General features: G+C 41.9%; 1 protein-coding gene across 1 annotated transcript in view; it reads right to left on the reverse strand.

Annotated features, from left to right (window-relative positions):
• The window catches only part of LOC306787313 (apoptosis regulator BAX-like), a gene marked incomplete at both ends in the record, with an annotated part of 127,157 nt that overhangs the window by 100,344 nt on the left and 10,821 nt on the right, over positions 1-15,992 (reverse strand). Inside the window, one exon of the mRNA XM_079282431.1 lies at positions 10,389-10,520. Within this exon, the coding sequence (XP_079138557.1) occupies positions 10,389-10,520 (132 nt within the window). The remainder of the gene's footprint in view (positions 1-10,388; positions 10,521-15,992) is intronic.

Below are 15,992 nucleotides of genomic sequence, written 5' to 3' on the forward strand. Positions count from 1 at the left end.
TCCCCAGCCACAAACAACTTGAACGACACCCACCACTCAACACGTCGAGGATGAAGAAGACGAACGAGACTCGTCAAAATCTACAGGTACCATGTCAATGCTCACAACTACAGAAAATATCTGCGGCATTCAAACCTGCAGTGAGTGCATACGACAATGGTGAAAACTGGCCGTAGCGTATAAACATGCGGTGACAGCCCTGACTGAACTTTGTAAGAAGGCTTTCCGCCATCCATAAGCCTGGAGAACATCACACAAGAGAGTTGTGTGACATGCAGCATGCTGAACATGAGGATCAGTTCTCCAACGGACAACAGAGAAGTTTCGTCAGCACAGATGCAAGCATGCCCAACTGATAATGTATCAGGGCATGAGAGGAAGCTGAAAGACACACCAACTGAAGACTTTGTGTGCCATACATGTGGCAGCTTGAACATTGAGGAACAGATGCTCACGCTCCATGAACAAGGAGTGGTGGGAGGGCTCGACAATCAGCCATCAGGGGGGGTGCAGCAGGGACCGGAGTGAGACCAGAGCTGGACCAACGACCCGCACACAAATACAACACAGAGGGTGAGTTAACTTTAGATTCTTTAGATGACAAACGTGTACATTTAATACACACATTAGAAACTAGACAAACACCACTCACACCCACATATGTATTCGAATGAGATTGAAGAATTTAGAAAGATACAGCAAGTCACGTTAACTGTTAAGAAAAAAAAAAAAAAAGAAAGTTTAGACTGTCACATGCAGGCTGATTCACTTCACTGCACAGCACATGGGTTACGTGAACGAGATGCAAGGTTAGAGGAAGTATGATTTAGAGAAGTGGAAATGATATAATGGTATAATAAGAGTTTGTTGGACAAAAAAGTACTGCTGCTGTCTGTTTCTCTGTGTCCCACACAATCTGAGTTTGTAAAGGGGGAGGATTCCAGAGGATTCCACATGTTTCCACATGGTACAAGCCCAGGACTGGTGTGAAGGACATGTCTGACTGGCAGCAAGTCAGACTCAATTCACTGACTTCAGAAATAGAGGATCCTGGTAATGTACAGTAACTGAGCAGAACTGTGAATAAAGCTTCACAAGCTGAAGCAGCAGCTGGGTCAGCGATGTTCAGCCCCTCAAACTCCTTTGAAAACTTTTCCACCACCGGAACTTAACCCCTAACGTACTGCGCAGCCAGTGTGTTGTCTCATGTGTGAACACTACCATCGTTTGTCAATCCCGTATCAGACTAATGCCGCGTCTCCACGGTACAGCTCTGTTCTCAGCTCTTCTCTATTCGTTTTCCACTGTGCACCCACCCCCAAGATCTGGGTCCAGTGAATACAAAACATATTGCGGTCGCTGTTGATGCTTGGCTATTTAAAAACAGCAGGTTTGTGCAGGAAGTGCCGTGTCGAGGTGGTGAAGGTTCTCTCTCATTGGCTGGTCTGCAGTGTTGTAAATCCACCTTCCAGTACAACGTACTAGCTACACGTGGAACTAATTTACATTTTCAATTGTGCCTGGTGATGCTAGTCAATGTCGTTTAGCCGGGTGCATTCAATTTCTGTGTATCAGAATGTAGCATCAATAAGACAACAGTTAGGACCAATGTTCCCTCTAAGCTGCGCGCTTGAGCAATCGCGCACTGTCTCAGCGCACAAGAAAATCTATGCAGCGCATAAAATAAAATTCAACATAAACGTATTAATTAATATCTAATATTAGTCCTAATCTTATCTAATCAATTAAACCAATAATAATAATAATAATTTTGTTTTCTGTACTATTTTGCAACGTAACTCAGTGAGTGACAGGTGTCCAGCCAATGATACGATTCGGTTCACTTACGCTACGCAGCCAATCATAGCATTGACACTATTGCCCTGCCCATTCGCGCCGTGCAGGTTAGCTAGCTAACAACAGTGCGGCGGAGTTACGAGACGCAAATGCTAACCCCTTATCATGGCGAAACGAACGGGCAGCGACACATCCACTCACCAAGCCATTGGAAAAAAGAAATGTGGTTCTTTTAAGATGGAATGGCTGTCGGAGTATGTTCAAATAGAAGAACAAGCGGTGAAACTGGGTGAGATGTTTTCTTTTTCGAGTGAGAAGGGTCTACTCTGCAAAACATGCAGCGAAGCTAAAGTAGCAAATGAGTTTTCCGAGGGAAAAATGTGGACTGAATGGAAGTTGGACTACCTCAAGCGTCACATTCAGCAGAAAAAACAAAAAATTAAATCAAAACAGCATCCAGAAATCGTCTTGAAGTGGCACATTTGGACCAGCTGATGCGCATAAAGTCAAAGCAAGAAGCAGACGAAGCCATCAACCTGGACAAAGTGTACAACCATTGGAGAAGTGAGAAGGACAGACGTGAAAAATAAGGTAACATTTAAGTCAGATTTGTGCATATTCTAGTGACATTTATTAAGATTTTTTACTTATGGATATTAATCATTAAATTATGTTACTATTAGATAATTTATGGGTAGTAGAAATGATAATAAAAAACTGAGTAATTACATATTTTACAGACAGAGTTACAGGAATTTACACTGTATCACAAGCTACAGCACACGTCATTGTGCAAAATGTGAATGTTTTAATGTGAACAAAATGTTATGTCTGAAAGGTGTATATGTATCATTTCTTCCAGAACAGGACCCTCACACAGGCCAAAGCAAGACTCTTCCCATGGCCAAGCAGGACTCTCACATAAAACATACTACACATCTCATGAACAACAAGATTTTTGTCTTTTTCCTTTAAAGTTTGTCAAATCACTTATATTAAAAGTAAACTAGTGAAAATTGCTGCTGTAATTTGATTATTTTAATAAGCCATGTAACTTGCTATGATCCAAGGTTTTGAACAGGTGTGATACTGGTGTGTGGCCACAGCGTGCACATCTGATGTTGCTCACAGTGGTCCTCAGTGTGCTCAGGGAGCTTGTGTGTATGCCCAGACACATGAAAAATTAGAGGGAACATTGGTTAGGACTACAGTATGTGATGGAGGGACACACACACACACACACACACACACACACACACACACACACACACACAGGTAACTTCTGCTGGGGTGTCAGACTTTGTGTATATCCAAATAAATGACAAATACTAAAGTTACGTTGGCACGGCAGGTAGAGATAATATTAGCAAAGGAACGTTAGCGTGATCTTTTCTGGCTAACGATAATTCATCTTAATAATCTCTCACGTTACCACAGAGATCAGAGGAAGCTAACATGTCTGAATCTCACATTAACAGATCAACTTAGCTTTAGCCCTACATTAGCTAGTTAGCTAGCATTTCGCTAACATTAGCCAACTTAAGATGTGTCTACATACACAGTGAGCGCGTATAATAAAACTTCAGTTCCATAGTAATGCTACCTTTGAGCAGACGTAGCATATCGAAGTACAACAGGAAATGGGGAAATTGATTGGAGCACTGAGCAAACGGGCGGGACTAAAACACAGAAATGATTCAGCATTTTTGCACTTCCTGTTCAGTCGTCTCAAAGTCAATGGTTGTTTTGATGTGTTTTTGGTAGGATGCCTGAAATAAGGTCTGTGGTTAACACAAGCTTATGATAGTTTACGCTTTGTTCTACAATATAAAATACATCAGCAGATACCCTTCTCGTGAATTTTGAGGCTTTTAGGTGTCTTAAGCCGGTTGCTAACATGTGGGTAAATGAGACTAAACGTGGATGGGAAAATCATGTAGGCTGTCTTTGGTCAAGAGAACCACTGCTAAGCTAACTTTGCTCTACAAAATGACGTCATCCCTGCGGCACTCTATGGAGGAGGGTCCCCCCCTATTTATTTTAAAAGAGCAACGGCCAACGGGGAAACTCCAAAACTATACTCCGTACATCAGGGCCAGACGTTGGCATTTATAGGGCTGGCCCCGCCTTGTTGCAGTCCCACCAAGAAGGAAACGCAGAGAGCTTCATCTATACAGCTGTATCATCTCATACAGAGAGGCTAACTGAACAAAGGTCGCAGAGTCGCTGCGTTCCGCAGAACCACAGAACCAACATGGTAGAGAGGAAAGTGCTCTGAGAGTAAGCACATGGAAGAAATGAAGGCCCAACATACCCATCCTCCATGATCCACAATCCAGCCCAGCAGATTGTTCGTGAAAAACTCCACGGTCCACTTCAGGATGTCCGTCACTAACTGAGGGAGGCGAGCCTCCACCATCTGATGGACAGCAGAAACACAAAGAGGTCCATACACAAAGAGACGATGCTGCCAAATTCAATAACATGGCTGGATCAGTGAACATCAGACTGTTGTCTGATATGAGATATATATGTTCATATATATATTCATATATATATATATCTATATATATTCATATATATCTATATATATTCATATATAGATATATATATTCATATATATATATTCATATATATATATATATATTCATATATATATATATATATTCATATATATATATATATTCATATATATATATTCATATATATATTCATATATATATATATATATATATATATATGCAGTTTAAGTAGATGTTGTAAGAAATTTGAGCGTAGAACTGTGTGTTTAGTAGATATAATAAAAGTGTTTAATAATTCATATTTAAGAATTCATAATTAGTCATCATAAGTGTTTTGGAAATGCATAATTAAGATAAGCATAAAGTGTTTTAGGATTAGTAGCTAACAGTAGAATTTGAGACATGAAGCTTATGCCAAAGTTGCAAAGCCTTATCTATTATATGGAATGTTTATCATAGAAGGGATTAAGCAATAACTGACCGACATTGAATGTGTTAGTAAACGCAGGGACAGAAAGCCAGACAGGCGAATACACTCCTGGAAGTTAGCCAATAGGAATTGGGATAAACGGAAGGGGAGGAGTTGCGAACGGATATGAGGGCGGGAATAGAAAAGCATTTTTCTCGTTCTCTTTAGCGTGTGGTGCCACGGGACGGCTGTGTCTCATGGGACCAGGGACGAGTTTTTTCCAAAGTGGGGTAATATTGTAATATTTCATAGGAGTATGTACTCCATTGTTTAACTGTAATCATACTTGCATCGGTGGGATTAAAATCCTTTTAATTGTAAACCAGTTTTGGTAGATTTATTATTGCAGCGTGTGAACTGTAGGAAGCAGCTGGACACACGTGCTTCCGGCCTCCTCTTTGTGAAGCAGGCTAAAACTTCACAATGTTAAGAAACTACGGAGCGCGTATTACACATCTACCCCGGTTCTATTTTCCGTATTGCATCACAAGCGCTGAGACACAGCGGGCGATAGACTCACTCTTGTAACTCCTCGTCGGCTCGGATAGTGTCGCAGATGCTGTGGATACGGTTGATCAGCTGGGTCACCATCTTCTGCTCCTGCTCAGTCAGTCGACCTTTGACCGATGACCATGTGGTATGAAACTCAAGGGGAAATTCCAAAGACTTTTCCCATAGTGAATTATGGATTTCTCACCGAACTCGGCCCACATTCCCATAGAAAGCAATGGGCTAGGACCCTGAAAATTGAACGGTCAGTCGACCTTTGGCCAATGACCATGTGGTATGAAAATCAAGGGGAAATTCCAAACACTTTTCCCATAGTGAATTATGGATTTCTCACCGAACTCGGCCAGAATTCCCATAGAAAGCAATGGGCTAGGACCCTGAAAGTTTAACAGTCAGTCGACCTTTGGCCAAAGACCATGTGGTATGAAAATCAAGGGGAAATTCCATACACTTTCTGCGATGGTACACTTTCTGCTATGGTAAACTCCGTACACGTAGAAATTACAGCCTTTTGACTCAATTCTGCCTAAAGACACCTAGAAAACAATGGGCTAGGAGGCTGAAATTGTCACATTAAGTCAACCTCTGCCCCAAGATGAAATGGTCTGAATATCAACGGGAAATTCTGTACAGTTTTCCCATAGTGATTCATGGCATTTAGCATTTATTTGGCTTAAATAGACGTTCAGTTAATATCCCTAGAAAGCAATGGGCTAGCATGCTGAAATCTTCACAGTCAGTCGGCCCTTGGCCACAAACCACGTGGTATGAAAATCAATAGGAAATTCGGTACACTTTTCCCGTAGTAATATATGGCATTTTTCTTAATTTTAAAGTTATTTGGCCTAATTACCCCATAAAACAATGGGCTAGGACCGTGAAATTTTCACAGTCATTCCATCTTTGCCCCATCGTTAAATGGTATGAAACTCAATGGGACATTCCAAACACTTTTCCCATAGTGAACTATGGATGTCTCTACCCAGATGACACTTATGTTCCGACATGGCCTTCAACAGTCTTTTCTCTCAAAATGTCCACTTTAATTTAAAGTAGAGATTTGATTAATTTTCTCCTTCAAAGAGGGGCTCGTCACCATTACACACCTATAATCTGGGCCTCGTAGCTGCAAGTTAAGGTCCCCAAAAACAGCCCCAAAGGTCAAAATTGAGGCATATAACCTCATCTTTCGGCCTGTTTTGGCAAGTGAGAAACGGGCCATTAAATCGTAGTGAAAGGTTGGAACTGCCTGATTTTTGCATAAATCAGTCACCTGTGATAAGGTGATGCAGGATCTAAAGCGAGATATCTGTAGAACCTTGGGAAAGCTAACTTCCGGTAGCAGCATGCTAATGACTTGAATCCAATTGAACCTTGAAGAGGGTCCTGTTTTGGCCATCATATGTGAATTTCATCAAAGAAGGCCATTGACAAGTGTTTTAAAATTGATCAATATTAAAAAGTGGTCAAAATCCAGATTTTACCAGTCTTTTCTCAAACTGTTTATACTTTAAAAAGGGGTAGGGTTTTAAATCCTTTTCTGCCTCAAAGAGGGGCTCGTCACCATTACACACCTATAATCTGGGCCTCATAGCTGCAAGGTAAGGTCCCCAAAAACAGCCACAAAGGGTTTAATTGGGCTTAATTGGGGCCTTAGTCACTTATATTTTGGCATATGCAAGAATGGCCATAATTTCTCAAATATGGGTCCTAGAACCCCCAGATTGTGCACACACATTGTGGACAAGGCCTACAATAGGACCACCTGGAAAAATCCCTCTAGATTATCTAGAACTGATTTTTGCCTGTATCAAACTCAGACTTCAGCATGGGGTACATGTCCCTGTCGTACTCTTGATGAGATCAGACCATCTTTTACTTCTGAAGATGTCAGAGCCCTGTTTTTTTAATATGTTGTAGACAGGCCCCAATGAGGCACATTCAAGTTTCAGTTGTCCATCTTTTTTCCACATTTACAGAGTGCATCAGAAAAACACAAAATCAATGTCCCAGAGACCATGAATGAGTTCCTCGACATGTCCGACGATGAAGGTATGTGAAGAATGCTCAAATGACTGCTTCATTCTACGATGTTTCACACATTTAGCACTAAAATTGCATTGATTAATACGTGCAAACCATTGCTGTGACTTCACGATTTTATTACAAAAAAGCAATTGTAACAAGCCACAGGCTCCGTTGTTTGGGCAGGGCTGCTTTTGTGTGTGAATGAAATGCGAGCCTCAGTGCCATCTGGTCAGTCTCCAGGTGATGAAGCTCCCTAGAGCCAGGCCGGTGATAAAGATGACGATGAGGCCGTAGCTGTGGGAGCTCAGCGATGACCCACTCTGCACGGACGCCACCTCCAGCTCCGAAAAACTGTTGATCTGTGGAGAGACAGCTCCGATCACCTGGTGTGGAAAACATGCATCTGGAAAACATTCATGCCACTAAATGTCGATTACTTTTTTACAAATGTGATTGACTATCTGTCGTCCATGTGGCTCCGGAATGTTTTATTGTCGGTGCAGGAAGTGACAACAAACATGAGAAATATCCATCCGCCTTGCTATGCTGCTGTGCACTTCACGGTGAGCAGAACTGTGAATAAAGCTTCACAAGCTGAAGCAGCAGCTGGGTCAGCGATGTTCAGCCCCTCAAACTCCTTTGAAAACTTTTCCACCACCGGAACTTAACCCCTAACGTACTGCGCAGCCAGTGTGTTGTCTCATGTGTGAACACTACCATCGTTTGTCAATCCCGTATCAGACTAATGCCGCGTCTCCACGGTACAGCTCTGTTCTCAGCTCTTCTCTATTCGTTTTCCACTGTGCACCCACCCCCAAGATCTGGGTCCAGTGAATACAAAACATATTGCGGTCGCTGTTGATGCTTGGCTATTTAAAAACAGCAGGTTTGTGCAGGAAGTGCCGTGTCGAGGTGGTGAAGGTTCTCTCTCATTGGCTGGTCTGCAGTGTTGTAAATCCACCTTCCAGTACAACGTACTAGCTACACGTGGAACTAATTTACATTTTCAATTGTGCCTGGTGATGCTAGTCAATGTCGTTTAGCCGGGTGCATTCAATTTCTGTGTATCAGAATGTAGCATCAATAAGACAACAGTTAGGACTACAGTATGTGATGGAGGGACACACACACACACACACACACACACACACACACACACACAGGTAACTTCTGCTGGGGTGTCAGACTTTGTGTATATCCAAATAAATGACAAATACTAAAGTTACGTTGGCACGGCAGGTAGAGATAATATTAGCAAAGGAACGTTAGCGTGATCTTTTCTGGCTAACGATAATTCATCTTAATAATCTCTCTCACGTTACCACAGAGATCAGAGGAAGCTAACATGTCTGAATCTCACATTAACAGATCAACTTAGCTTTAGCCCTACATTAGCTAGTTAGCTAGCATTTCGCTAACATTAGCCAACTTAAGATGTGTCTACATACACAGTGAGCGCGTATAATAAAACTTCAGTTCCATAGTAATGCTACCTTTGAGCAGACGTAGCATATCGAAGTACAACAGGAAATGGGGAAATTGATTGGAGCACTGAGCAAACGGGCGGGACTAAAACACAGAAATGATTCAGCATTTTTGCACTTCCTGTTCAGTCGTCTCAAAGTCAATGGTTGTTTTGATGTGTTTTTGGTAGGATGCCTGAAATAAGGTCTGTGGTTAACACAAGCTTATGATAGTTTACGCTTTGTTCTACAATATAAAATACATCAGCAGATACCCTTCTCGTGAATTTTGAGGCTTTTAGGTGTCTTAAGCCGGTTGCTAACATGTGGGTAAATGAGACTAAACGTGGATGGGAAAATCATGTAGGCTGTCTTTGGTCAAGAGAACCACTGCTAAGCTAACTTTGCTCTACAAAATGACGTCATCCCTGCGGCACTCTATGGAGGAGGGTCCCCCCCTATTTATTTTAAAAGAGCAACGGCCAACGGGGAAACTCCAAAACTATACTCCGTACATCAGGGCCAGACGTTGGCATTTATAGGGCTGGCCCCGCCTTGTTGCAGTCCCACCAAGAAGGAAACGCAGAGAGCTTCATCTATACAGCTGTATCATCTCATACAGAGAGGCTAACTGAACAAAGGTCGCAGAGTCGCTGCGTTCCGCAGAACCACAGAACCAACATGGTAGAGAGGAAAGTGCTCTGAGAGTAAGCACATGGAAGAAATGAAGGCCCAACATACCCATCCTCCATGATCCACAATCCAGCCCAGCAGATTGTTCGTGAAAAACTCCACGGTCCACTTCAGGATGTCCGTCACTAACTGAGGGAGGCGAGCCTCCACCATCTGATGGACAGCAGAAACACAAAGAGGTCCATACACAAAGAGACGATGCTGCCAAATTAAATAACATGGCTGGATCAGTGAACATCAGACTGTTGTCTGATATGAGATATATATGTTCATATATATATTCATATATATATATATATCTATATATATTCATATATAGATATATATATTCATATATAGATATATATATTCATATATATATATTCATATATATATATATATATTCATATATATATATATATTCATATATATATATATATATTCATATATATATATTCATATATATATTCATATATATATATATATATATATATATATATATATATATATATGTATGTATATATATATATATATATATATATATATGTATGTATATGTGACATACACACAGAAGCGCAAACAATCACTTTTTATCAATATTTGTTTGGAAAAGCCCCCAAATGAAGACATTTCAAATTAAAACAATACACTTTTGAGGTGATGAGTAAAGCTTTGAATGGAAAATACAAAGTGAAACGCGCCAAAAGTTGGCTGAGCGATCCGATGGACGCCTGATAAATCACTAGCAGCTGCAGTAGGTCATGCAAAGACAGATGCATTCCAAGGAACAAGAATCATTCTGGTAGTGAGCATCAGCGCTGATCGCCTCTCCAGCTGGAACACAACCCTCCTCATCGAGGCAGGTCACAGCACTGCCAGACCTTCTGATGGACAGGCAAGCTCTGAGAAGAAAAGAAGCTAACCCACCTTGACGGCTAGCTTGGCGGCAACGTAAAAGAACAGAGCGATCCTCTCCCAGGTGATCCCCTCCTCAATCACTCTGGCCGCCACTTGCTTAAAGTGGTCCCACTTCGAGCTGGAGGAACAAGCCACTCCGTCAATCGCTCTGAAAGAGAGACAGGATGCAGTTTAAGTAGATGTTGTAAGAAATTTGAGCGTAGAACTGTGTGTTTAGTAGATATAATAAAAGTGTTTAATAATTCATATTTAAGAATTCATAATTAGTCATCATAAGTGTTTTGGAAATGCATAATTAAGATAAGCATAAAGTGTTTTAGGATTAGTAGCTAACAGTAGAATTTGAGACATGAAGCTTATGCCAAAGTTGCAAAGCCTTATCTATTATATGGAATGTTTATCATAGAAGGGATTAAGCAATAACTGACCGACATTGAATGTGTTAGTAAACGCAGGGACAGAAAGCCAGACAGGCGAATACACTCCTGGAAGTTAGCCAATAGGAATTGGGATAAACGGAAGGGGAGGAGTTGCGAACGGATATGAGGGCGGGAATAGAAAAGCATTTTTCTCGTTCTCTTTAGCGTGTGGTGCCACGGGACGGCTGTGTCTCATGGGACCAGGGACGAGTTTTTTCCAAAGTGGGGTAATATTGTAATATTTCATAGGAGTATGTACTCCATTGTTTAACTGTAATCATACTTGCATCGGTGGGATTAAAATCCTTTTAATTGTAAACCAGTTTTGGTAGATTTATTATTGCAGCGTGTGAACTGTAGGAAGCAGCTGGACACACGTGCTTCCGGCCTCCTCTTTGTGAAGCAGGCTAAAACTTCACAATGTTAAGAAACTACGGAGCGCGTATTACACATCTACCCCGGTTCTATTTTCCGTATTGCATCACAAGCGCTGAGACACAGCGGGCGATAGACTCACTCTTGTAACTCCTCGTCGGCTCGGATAGTGTCGCAGATGCTGTGGATACGGTTGATCAGCTGGGTCACCATCTTCTGCTCCTGCTCAGTCAGTCGACCTTTGACCGATGACCATGTGGTATGAAACTCAAGGGGAAATTCCAAAGACTTTTCCCATAGTGAATTATGGATTTCTCACCGAACTCGGCCCACATTCCCATAGAAAGCAATGGGCTAGGACCCTGAAAATTGAACGGTCAGTCGACCTTTGGCCAATGACCATGTGGTATGAAAATCAAGGGGAAATTCCAAACACTTTTCCCATAGTGAATTATGGATTTCTCACCGAACTCGGCCAGAATTCCCATAGAAAGCAATGGGCTAGGACCCTGAAAGTTTAACAGTCAGTCGACCTTTGGCCAAAGACCATGTGGTATGAAAATCAAGGGGAAATTCCATACACTTTCTGCGATGGTACACTTTCTGCTATGGTAAACTCCGTACACGTAGAAATTACGGCCTTTTGACTCAATTCTGCCTAAAGACACCTAGAAAACAATGGGCTAGGAGGCTGAAATTGTCACATTAAGTCAACCTCTGCCCCAAGATGAAATGGTCTGAATATCAACGGGAAATTCTGTACAGTTTTCCCATAGTGATTCATGGCATTTAGCATTTATTTGGCTTAAATAGACGTTCAGTTAATATCCCTAGAAAGCAATGGGCTAGCATGCTGAAATTTTCACAGTCAGTCGGCCCTTGGCCACAAACCACGTGGTATGAAAATCAATAGGAAATTCGGTACACTTTTCCCGTAGTAATATATGGCATTTTTCTTAATTTTAAAGTTATTTGGCCTAATTACCCCATAAAACAATGGGCTAGGACCGTGAAATTTTCACAGTCATTCCATCTTTGCCCCATCGTTAAATGGTATGAAACTCAATGGGACATTCCAAACACTTTTCCCATAGTGAACTATGGATGTCTCTACCCAGATGACACTTATGTTCCGACATGGCCTTCAACAGTCTTTTCTCTCAAAATGTCCACTTTAATTTAAAGTAGAGATTTGATTAATTTTCTCCTTCAAAGAGGGGCTCGTCACCATTACACACCTATAATCTGGGCCTCGTAGCTGCAAGTTAAGGTCCCCAAAAACAGCCCCAAAGGTCAAAATTGAGGCATATGACCTCATCTTTCGGCCTGTTTTGGCAAGTGAGAAACGGGCCATTAAATCGTAGTGAAAGGTTGGAACTGCCTGATTTTTGCATAAATCAGTCACCTGTGATAAGGTGATGCAGGATCTAAAGCGAGATATCTGTAGAACCTTGGGAAAGCTAACTTCCGGTAGCAGCATGCTAATGACTTGAATCCAATTGAACCTTGAAGAGGGTCCTGTTTTGGCTATCATATGTGAATTTCATCAAAGAAGGCCATTGACAAGTGTTTTAAAATTGATCAATATTAAAAAGTGGTCAAAATCCAGATTTTACCAGTCTTTTCTCAAACTGTTTATACTTTAAAAAGGGGTAGGGTTTTAAATCCTTTTCTGCCTCAAAGAGGGGCTCGTCACCATTACACACCTATAATCTGGGCCTCATAGCTGCAAGGTAAGGTCCCCAAAAACAGCCACAAAGGGTTTAATTGGGCTTAATTGGGGCCTTAGTCACTTATATTTTGGCATATGCAAGAATGGCCATAATTTCTCAAATATGGGTCCTAGAACCCCCAGATTGTGCACACACATTGTGGACAAGGCCTACAATAGGACCACCTGGAAAAATCCCTCTAGATTATCTAGAACTGATTTTTGCCTGTATCAAACTCAGACTTCTGTTAAGATAGTATTTTTACCTCATAACAAAGGGGAGGCCGAGCCAGCCATGTGGCCGGCTTCCTTGTGCCGTCGACACACTGCAATAATAACGCTACCAAAACTGGTTTACAATTATAAGGAATTTAATTCCACTGATGTAAGTACATTTACAGTAATATATTGGAGTGTACACTCCTATGACATATTAAAACAATACAACCCCATTTGGAAAAAAACTACCTCTGGTTCCAGGACACAGCCGTCCAGCAGATTCACAAACTGAAAGAGGCAGAAAAAACGCTTCTAACCCGCCCACATATTAATTCACGACTCCTCCCTTCCGTCTATCTCAATTTCTATTGGCTACCCACCCTCAGCTCAGCAAACGCCTGTCTTCACATCTGTCTCTCCTGAGCAGCTAACACATTCAATGATTGTCAGTTATTGTTTAATCCCATCTATAATAATCCTTCAAAATGAAAGTTAAACTTCTGCAACTTGGCAGAAGTTTCATGCTTCTGCATGTTTGTTTATCTTAATTATGCATCCTCGAAACCCTTATGATTATGACTAACTATGAATTATTAATTATGAATTATTAAACACTTTTATTATATCTACTAACTACAGTTTTTTACTCAAATTTCTTACAATTCCCCCCTAACTCACAGTTCACTTTGAGTTAGCTACTCAAATGTAGTTAGTTATGCAAATGTCCCTGGAGACCTCCCCCCTACTCAATCCAGGGAAAGGCTCCCTATCTATCTAAACCGAGGCAAAGAATTCATGCACACAGATATCATTTCAAGTATTTCTGTTCAGTTCGTTTCAAGATAGAGTGCGTTGGAAGTCACTGCCTTCCACGTCTTGGGGCTGGCAGGATCAGGATACAGCCTGTAGGTTCCAACATCTCACTGGATGTTTTAGAAGTCCATCTGGGCCTTTATCAGGTCCTTCAGGATCTCCGAGAGGATGGTCAGGAACCGCTCGTGAAGTCCCTCTGGTGGCCTCATCTAGACTGTGGCCATCAGAAGCTCCAATTCGTCCTCATCCTCGTCACATAACTGGTTGCCTGGACTGGTGTCTGGCTCATCGGTGAAACAATAAACCCCTGTAGAGGTCCACGGATGCAAGGGAACCCCCATCCACAGACAACTCGGAGGCTTATGATGACAGCACACAGAATAATTACGATTGCCAAAAATGTATGTTTTCACTGGCTAAGCATACTTCCCAACCAGTCGGTGAATGGATTCGTGACACCAGAGTTGTCTGCTAGCTCTTGGCTGAGTGCTGTCAGTCCGTCCAGAGCCCTGGTCACCGATCCATCAGGAGCTGTGTTATTTGGAATGAAAGTACAGCACGCAGACCCAAACATCTGGCACACGCCACTTTTCTCTGCTAAATCATCTCTAATGCCATTCTGTTCTGCAAGGTCATTAAACTAGTCTTCGCCAGCTGTGCATGCAGTCCTGATATGGCGTCACTGGTGAAGTTTACTAAACGCTGTTGGTTATAGTAAATGTAGTTGATCCAATCGACATTTTTATTAATCATCACCCTCTGAGAGAAAACAGATTCTAAATCTGCTGCTATTTGATTTCTGGCTTGAAAGTCATTAGACACCCCCCTTGGCAGTCTTATGACATCTTATGTACACTTGGTCATCAAAGGCTCCCTTCGGGCCACCGGCATCTCTTTTGGATCTTCTGTTAGCATGTGGGCGTGGAGAGATGAGTTCTCCATAAGGTGCATCAGTGACAGGCAGGATATAGAATGACAATATAAGTTGCATCAACGCACATCTACCTGTCCAATCTTTAGGCAGGATTGGATATATGGTTCTTCCTCCACACCATCACCATAAATCAGCTCTAGGTGCTGTCTGTCTTAACACACTGTTATATAGATAGTCGCTAGCGTTGTGACTGTTGCTACAATTTGCATTAATTTGCAATAATACTACCTACATTGGGCCCTTAGCGGTATCTGAGACTATACAATCAAATGGACCCTCTGTAACTTTGAACAGAGGTGGGGTATTATATTCTACAGGTGGGTAATGCCAGTGTAGCCTCTGACAAGTGTGTTGGAGGGGCAAAGTGTCATCAGTAAACAGAGTTAAAATACAACTAATTTCAGGACTTATGAGTCTGAATCTTGAAGGAACTGGTGTTGCTAGGTCCTGAACACCCAATACAATCTGTACTACTGACTTGAAGCCGTCTATTGTACCCACCATAAATTCCCATCTGCCATTCCAGTTTCCACCCCTTACCTCATTCTCTGCGTCAGTCGTATGTCGAACCTGGTCTTTTTACAGGCTTAACAATAATCCTAATGAGCCCTTGTGGGGCAGGACTATCAGTAGCCTTTCCCTGTATTACGTAAAGTCCTCAGTCAGTCAATTTAGGTAAGTCTTAAAGGATTACATCTACCCACCCCCTTTGTACACATGTGATAAGAAGCTGGGGCATTTAACATCTTTAGTCGGTCTTTAAGACCTGGGTTGGGGTCTTTTCCTAAACCCTCGCCACCTGTGTTCATCGTTGCCCATCCCCAATCTTCACAATCACAGTTATGATACGATAACAGCTTACCATACTTATTTGTGGCGGGCCCACACTCGTCAGTTATGATGCACAAGGTTTTGGACATCCACCCGTAGATGTGTTCATACCTGGGACCGGAAACGACTTCACAGAAGTCGAACTGGACCGTTGATGTTGTACCTTCTTTGAACGTAAGAGTGAGAGTTACATTTTCATAGGTGAGTGTCGTCGGAGAAGCCTCTCTACGTGGTCTGAGATCGGTTTGATTAGTTACTGAAGCTAAATTTCGAATCCTGATGTAGTCATGCATGTGTTCTGGTTCCTGTCT

Source organism: Melanostigma gelatinosum (assembly GCF_949748355.1).
Source record: "Melanostigma gelatinosum genome assembly, chromosome: 13".
Classification (NCBI taxonomy): domain Eukaryota; kingdom Metazoa; phylum Chordata; class Actinopteri; order Perciformes; family Zoarcidae; genus Melanostigma; species Melanostigma gelatinosum.